This window comes from Octodon degus, unplaced genomic scaffold (assembly GCF_000260255.1).
Source record: "Octodon degus isolate 3935 unplaced genomic scaffold, OctDeg1.0 scaffold00017, whole genome shotgun sequence".
NCBI lineage: Eukaryota > Metazoa > Chordata > Mammalia > Rodentia > Octodontidae > Octodon > Octodon degus.
Window position 1 is genome coordinate 13413088 of NW_004524593.1, and position 8368 is coordinate 13421455.

At 40.9% G+C, this 8368-nt stretch overlaps 1 protein-coding gene across 3 annotated transcripts in view; it reads left to right on the forward strand.

Moving 5' to 3' along the window:
- The window catches only part of Pld5 (phospholipase D family member 5), a 427280-nt gene that overhangs the window by 281728 nt on the left and 137184 nt on the right, over positions 1 to 8368 (forward strand). For 2 of the 3 annotated variants that reach the window (XM_023710314.1, XM_004626838.2), the window contains exon 4: positions 2525 to 2636. In XM_023710314.1, the coding sequence (XP_023566082.1) occupies positions 2525 to 2636 (112 nt within the window). Of the gene's footprint in view, positions 1 to 2524; positions 2637 to 8368 lie in introns of those variants that run through there. The other variant, XM_023710315.1, reaches the window with a different exon arrangement.

Genomic DNA, 8368 nt, shown 5'->3' on the forward strand with positions numbered 1-8368 from the left:
CTTTGTCCATGGGAGCCATTAAGGGCCAACTTCTGTGACCTATCTAGTCCTGGAAGGTGTTTGTGTTTATGGTCTAATAGCAAAAAAAAAAAAAAAAAAAAAAAAAAAAAAAAATCAATGAAGGAAGGCTATTTTCCTTTTATGATGAATGAAGAGAGGGACTCAATAAAAGCACAGATGGGAAATTAAGTAGGGTAATATTGCAGTCCCTTCCTGGAGATAAGATAGTGTGTGCAGAGCTACCATTCATGAAAGTCTCCTTCACAAAGGACTTCCATCTAGAACATATAAAGAATTAAAATCAGGTCCCCCCCCCCAAATTCAAAGACCCAGTTAAAAAAAATGGGCATCTGAAATGAATATACACTTTTCAGATGAAGAAATACAAATGGCAAATAAATATAATAAATATATGAAAAAAATTTTCAATATCATTGATCATTTGAAGAATTAAAACAACACTGAGATTCCATCTCACCCCAGAGAGCATGGTTGTCATCAAGAAATCAACCAGTAGCAAACGCTGGATGGGATATGGGGAAGAGGAACCCTTGTCCACTGTCAGTGGGAGTGCAGACTGGGACAACCACTGTGGAAATCAGTGTGGAGATTCTTCAAAGCACTGGAATTTGCAGTCCCATTCCACTCAGCTATTCTCCTCCTGGGTCTTTTTCCAGAAGAACTGAAAACATCATACCAGTGATGTATGTGTGTCCCTATTTACATCAATACAATTTGTCAAAGCCAAATCTTGGAAACAAACCAAATGCTCATCAACTGAGGATGGATAAAAAGGATGTGGTATTTTTATACAATGGGGTATTACTCAGTTATAAAGGGTTTTATAGGTAAATGGATCCAGTGTAAGTACCACGCACTAACCAGTTGCACCACTGGAGCTCCAGTGGATCCAACTAGAGACTTTACTCATAAGTGAAATAAATCAGACCCACATATGTAGACATCATATTGTCTCCCTGGTGTAAGAAACTGAAGGAGTAAATAAAATCCGAAAAGTACAGTAGATATTGTGAAACGGAAAGTAAATACTAGGAAAAGGAGGAAGCAGAGGAGGAGGGTACAAATTTTATATATATACATGTTATATATATATATATATATACTTTAATATATAATATATAATTTATATATATCTAAACAACATAATTTCTTCATAATAAGCACATTTGATATAATAGCTAAGATAAGTTTACTACCAATTTCTATTGCTTTATTTTAAAGAATAATGACTAAAGCGCTTACTTAAGCAAAGCGCAACTGTGGGGATTCAATCCCCTGTGTGCCATGCCAGCCCTGCCCCCCAGGGTGCGTCGAGATGGTGATTAAGACTAGGTGTGGTGGCGTGCGCCTGTAATCCCAGCATTTGGGAGGCTAAAAACAGGAGAACCACTAAGAGTCCAATCTAGTAGTGAGACCCGGGGATTGAACTCCAACCCTTGCTCTTGCCAGGGAAGCGCTTATTCCACTGAGCCATCTCCCCAGCCCCTGGCTTAATTTTTTGACCAATTCTATGTGCTTATATCTGATAATCTGAAACTACTTTGAAGATAACAATATGCAACGTAATAGCCAGTGTTGATTTCCTGTCATCTTGTTTTGAAATTGTTTGGCTTTTAATGTTTTTTATTCTCTTTTAAATAAAAAATAAAAAAAAATCTCTTTGAGAGTGAAACTTATATAATTTATTAAAAACTTATAAAATTTATATACTTGTGAAATTTCATCAGAAAGCTCTTCATTCTTACTTCGCTATTTCAGTTATTTTTAGCCAGAACATTAGTTAGATACAGTAAAACAACACTTCAATGAGAATGAATTCTGATAAATCATTGATTATTAACCATAATTATTATCTGTAATTCCCCCATAATAGCTAACACTCAAAAGAGGTTTGTAACTAAGTCCTTTAATCTCATAAAACCTTTTAAAGCAAGTATTAATAATCATCCACATCTTGCAGAGAAAGCAACTTTGAGGTTAGTGAGATTAAGAATCATAATTTGCAACCTGGAAACAAGCTGGACACTGGCTCTTTCTGGGTCAAAGTGAAGCTACTTACTATTTTGTTTATTTATTTATTTATTTATTTTGTGGTACTGGGTGATCAAACTCCACCTCTTGTGCTTGTGAGGCAGGTGCTCATGCCACTGAGCTATCTCGCCAGCTCCTTCTACTTACTCTTTTGGACTACCTCTGTGTAGGTGATGACGGGAAAAAAGTAAAAGGTGGATTTGCCCGTAGCCCTGAAACCATCGTGACCGTGATTGCTGGAGTGCGTAACTCTCAAAAAGCCAATGCTATCTCTGCTGTGCGCCTTCTGCATTTATATAAACTCTTTTGAAGGAATTTCATAAACGTGTGAACACCAGTTGCTGAAAGTTAAAGTCTTGCCTGTTACAAATGGAATGAATGGTTTTAATATTCATTGAGTTAACGTTTTCCTTCTAAAATAGAAAACATTTACACCTTCTGATTTTCTCTGTCTTTGAACGTTTTTTCCCAGGGTCAACGTCTTTTTGAAAAGTTGCTCCTGCTGACGTCACAAAATATTGAAGTCAAGCTAGTGAGTGATGTGACAGCCGATTCAAAGGTATTAGAAGCCTTGAAATTAAAGGGTAAGGCCAAGGTCGATGTGCTACTCTGCCGCTAGCTTTTCTGTTAAAAACCTTGAGTTTAACTTAAATAAGATATACTTTCTTCATGATAAGCACATTTGATTTAGTATACTTATTTCTCCTTTGAAAAAAATAGCTAGATTAATGAAGGATCTAATTGATTGATACTCCTGGGATTTTTGCAAAAACTAAAATGTAAACTAATCTACCAGATATTAAGTGACGATTATTTAGAAAGAAGAATCTTTTTCCTCTGAACCCTTCAGTGTTGTGATTAGGAAGAAGAGCCGCTTCCCACCGGAGCAAACAGTGGTTCTGTTTCTCTCTTGTCCATCAAAGGAAAATTCTCTTTCTTCTCCATGTTCTTTAAAATAACCTAGGCCTTTCCACCAGTATTTCATAGAAATTTAATAAGGTAAATGAAGTTAAAACTAGCCGTTTCTGATAGAGAGGCAAATTGTGAACCAGACCTCTTGTAACTGCTTCGCTGTAGAGCAGTGACCGTTCTCAGTGTGAATGGAAATTCTGAGAATTCAGGTTAGACTGTATTAGTTTAAAAACCATGACGTTGTCTTTAGCAGAACCTGTGATAAGTGATGCATTCGGTGATAGGAGTACTTCTGCCAAAAGAAAGTAAATCAATAAATGAACAAAAAAGTCCTATTACCAGAAATACAGAGGGGATTATGCAAATTAGTTCTATATGAAGTTTCTGTAGGAACACACTACAAGGGTATCAAAACCTGAGTCACACTGGAGAGAAGCGACTGACTGAGGCAGAAAGAGAGGATGTCAGAAACCATATCTGAGGAGCATGAGAAAAGCGCAACCCTGCATAGCTGAAACTCAGCGCGGCAAGGTCCGTGACGGGCCCTTCTGGCCGTGCCTGCTAAGAGGCAGTGCGACAACACGGCTCACTGGTGGGTTAAACTCTGTCACTAGGTGCTGTTTAGTATTTTTTAAATATTTATTTTCATTGAAAATTAACATATAAAAAAAGAAAATGAACATACATGTATTTGTCACATATAACGTGTTTTGAACTGTGTAGTCATTGTGGGATGGCTGCATTTAGCCAAAGAAACATGCACTGTTTGATGTATTTATCTTTTTGTGTATGGAGAAGACACTCAAAATATGCTTAGCAATTTTCAGGAACATAACGGTCCTTGCTAACTGGGGTCACTATGCCGCACTGTTCTTTAAGGATGATCAGTCCACTTGCACAAAACGAAAGTCGCCTGGGACCTGGGGGACCTGTGTGCTGAGCCCCACACCATGCCTCGCTCTGATGCTGCAGTGCTCTGTGGCTCAGGAGGTCAGCTCAGTCTAACAAGTGTTCCTTTGTTAGACTCAAACACTTTTCCTCCCGCTCCTTTCTCTTCTGCACGTAGATACGGAGAGCCTAATGTATGTTGTCCACGTGGACTTCATGGCATACTTAAGGACCTGGTAATGGAGCTGCCTCGTTAGGTTTGGTTTTGTTTGGTCAGAGCATTCATCTGTTAGATTTGGATTAGATAGGTAGATCGATAGATCAATAGATAGATAGAATAGATATGCTAGATTGATGGCAGATATGGATGATTGATTGATTGATATGATAGATATGCTAGCTAGATGGCAGATATAGATGATAGATTAAATAGATAGATAGATAGATAGATAGATAGATAGATAGATAGATAGAATACATATGATTAGATACATAAATAGATAGAGAGATAGCTGATATAGATGATAGATAGGATAGATATGCCACATAGATGGCAGATAGATAGATAGATAGATAGATAGATAGATAGATAGATAGACAGACAGATAGATATTAAATATAGAGGGTAGGTAGATGAAAGTAGAGACAGATGATAGAAAAATACAGATGAGGGGCTGGGGAGATGGCTCAGTGGAATAAGAGCTTCCCTGGCAAGCACAAGGGCCTGAGTTCAATCCCAGTTCCGAAAAAAAAAAGTAGAAAAATACAGATGACTATGAAAGCCCTGTCCCTGGGGTGCACTGGGATGGCAATTGAGACTGGGCGTGCTGGCGCATGCCTGTAATCCCAGCTTTTAGGAGGCTGCAAACAGGAGGATCACTGTGAGTCTGATCTAGTAGTGAGAACCTGAACACCCCGTAGACCCTTCCCTAAAATACAAAAAAAAAAAAAAAAAAAAATGCAGATGATGTCGATGACAGATATATAGATAAAAGTTGGCATATAAGTAAAAGATATAGGTGATACATAAATATATATATGGAAAGTAGGTAAAGACAGATACAGATTAGATATAGATGATAGATTGATAGTCTTCAAATTTTAAAATTCAAAAGTAAAGTTCTAGATTTTTCTATCTTTTTAATAACATTATCTCATTTCTTTTGCTTGTTTGCTCGGCTGGTTTTTGGTTTTAAAGAGACTGGGCCTTGCTCTGTTGCCCAGGCTGGTGTCAAACTCAGGATCACGCATTTCTCCTGCTTCAGTTTCCCGAGTAGTTGGGAGTACAGGCATGGCCTTCAGCACCCGGCTCATGTTGTCACGTTTCTGTTACCCTCTGTGATGACAGTACAAAATGCCCTTGGAGTGGCCTCTCCACCCCCATGACGGTGCTCAGCCATCTGCATCCCTCACCTCTTGTTGCCTTGTGACTTAAGTCACACATTCTCTGGGTGCTTGGCTCAGACTCTGTCCATGATTTGAGGAAGATGTTCGGAACTCTCCCTCAGTGGCACTGTATGGCACGCAAGGGGGCTACCCAGATCATGGTCTGTGCTGCTGAATAATCAGCCACCACATGCCCTGGTTGTCCGCAGTGTCCGCAGTGTCCTGATGAGCTCTGGTTGCGCATCCTCAGCATGGACATTTAATTGATGCTTATTTATGACCACATTTTGTCTCTCAAAACATGATTTTAATATTTGAAATTAGTTGACCAACTTCTCATTCATTGTACGAACATTGAGGCTGAGATGGGAGGACTGAGGCCAAGAATTCGAGACCAGCCTGGGAAGGATAGGAAGAATCCAGCATGGAAGACAAAACAAAACAAAAAATGGGAAAAAAACAAACATAAAGTATGTGTGAGCTGAGGAGCTGAGCAGAGTTTATAATTTCATGCGAGCTGCCCCACTTTCCAATTTGAACATTTTACAAAGTGATTTTGAACCATTATTCCAAATGAGTAGAATATAATTTGAGATTTTAGTCTTAATGAGGTTTTTTAAATATGTGGGTCTCACTGCTTTATGGTTATTCCAAAGTCTAAATCTACAAGAAGCTCCACTTGTATGTATTATTCTAACGCAAGCATTAAGAAGTACATATTGGTAACTTTTTTTTCATAATTTTATTGATAAACAAATAGCAATGAGACAGTTTCAAATCAAATCGCTAGGACAGTTTCAATAATTAACACACTGCATACATACTTCGTAGTGGTTAATTGCTGTACAAAATGCGGACTTGACATCCTATTTACAAACACCATTAGAACAAATCATTCTATTCATTAAGAGAATGCAACTATATATCTATCCTAACCACTTTGAATACACAGATACAAAATGGACATTCATCAGTATACCCTTTTTTTTGCTAAGTTCTGTTATTTGAATATTATAGGTGTGTAAACTCAGCAAAATATTCCAAAAAAGTCCAGTAGCCCACAATAGCAATGGGTCTTCTATTTAACTGACAATGTCAGAAATTGTTGACCTGAGTCCCCCACAGCTCAACATAACACATATTGGTAACTTTACTGCAGTAAACTGTGTTCCTGACAGTGCAGGTAGTCTGTCACCCTGATAGGCTTGGAAGCTGCCCCACGGATGGGTAAAGCACACTGCTGGGCAGACTAGGGAGGTCCTGAGGTAGGACTTTGGGGCCTCCATGAGGTCCTGGCCCCTTCCTCTCTGGCACTGTTCCCCGCTGTGTTTCCTGGCCACCGTGAAGCGAGGAGCCCCCCTCCATCATGACCATCCACCATGGTGCTCCTTCCCTGGAGCAGCTGACCATGGACTGCACCGCAACACCGTGGCTCACGTTAAGCCTCTCCTGGAAGCAGTGAGCACCATGCTTTGTATCCCATTAGCAGCAGCTGCCTCGCGAGAACCCTCACAGTGCCCTAAATATCTCTGTACTTTTTCTTCTTTGAGAAACTAACATCCTCATTCTCATGCTTGATCCTTGTAACTTCCTCCTTCCTTCCCCAGCAAAAACCACCTCAGTAGTTTGCAGCCACCTACTGGGTCTCCTAACCAGTACCATTCCTTCTTCCCAAGACTGTCTTCTGCTTACTAAGCGAAACAAGCAAACCAGGGAATGGCAGATGGAGACTCTTGCAGCATGGTACTTGGCGCCTTCCTATATGCTGAGTCCAGCCCGCTGTCCAGTTCCCTTCCTGTGCTCTCATAAAGCCATCCGTGGTTCTCTTTCAGGGCTGATCTTTTCACCTGAGGCATAGCCAGTCCCACATTCTTGGGGATCACACTCAGATTTCCCCCTTCTAGTCTCAAGGTACAATCTGCCTTTTAAAATCACTCTTTTGGTTAGCTGTGGTGGCCTGTGCCTGTAATCCCAGTGCTCTAGGAGGCCAAGGAGGAAGGATCACAAGTTTGAGCCCAGCCTGGGCAACTTGGTGACTTAGTGAAACCCTGCCTCAAACCATAGCTATAAACACTTTTTTTAAAGAAAAGTTAAAGTGCTGGGGATTTAATTGCTGTAAAAGCCCTGGGCTCAATCCTCCGTACCAAAGTGAAAAAAACTCTTTCCTTTCAACCCATAAACACATAAGGCAGCTGGGGAAAAGAACCCCCAGGAGTACGTGTCCCAGTCGATTCATTCAGGAGTGAGATCAGGAGATCAGAACCTCATGGTCTGGTCACCTCCCAGGGCCCCCAGCTCTGAACACTGTTTCATTGGGAACTAAGCCTTCAACACATAAGGTTTTGAGGGACATTTCAGACCCAAACCGTAACTGTAAACATCAGTGGAACAAAGAGAGCCTGGCGCAGGCAGCCCCTCACTGTCCAGCCCCTCACCCTCAGGTTGCCACCGCAGGCACTGTGGGTCGGTCCACAAGGACTGTGTGCATTGGTGTATACTACATCTCACCTCTTAAAACTAGAGTAGGAAGTGGAGCAGCCCCATGAGGGACTATCACTCAGCCTCCAGGAGCCATGCTCAGAGAGAGGAGCTCGGCTACTGCTAGGTGGAAACAAGAGTCTCCAAAAGCAGAGCCAGCACATGATTTCGTGTTTGTTCCAGAACAGCGTAATTTTATATATGTGAAATGGCCTGCTCCAGAGTGTGCATGGGGGTGCCTTTGGGTGACAAGAGTGCAGCTAATTTTGTTCTATTGTCTGTTCACAAATGTGCACATGTGAGTGTGAATGTTGGTGTGGGTGTGTGCATCCACGTGTGTGTGTGTGTGTGCATGTACACGTGCACATGTGCACAGGCATGCGTATACACAGTGTCTTTTCCATGTAGGCATAGCCTATAGACCAAAATCCCAAATTCTGGAAGGGAAATGTGTCCTTGGCCTTATTCCTTGTGAGACCTTTTGTGAGCTACTTCACTTCTCCAAAAGTTCAGCCTTCTGAGTTCTGCAGTGGATTAATAAGAGCAGTTGTGGTATAGGTTGCTCTGATGTGCCCCATTTGGGTATTTAATACAGTGCCTGTGCCCGGCCCATGAGGGTTGGTACACCAAAACATTTTTCAGGGAGATAGCT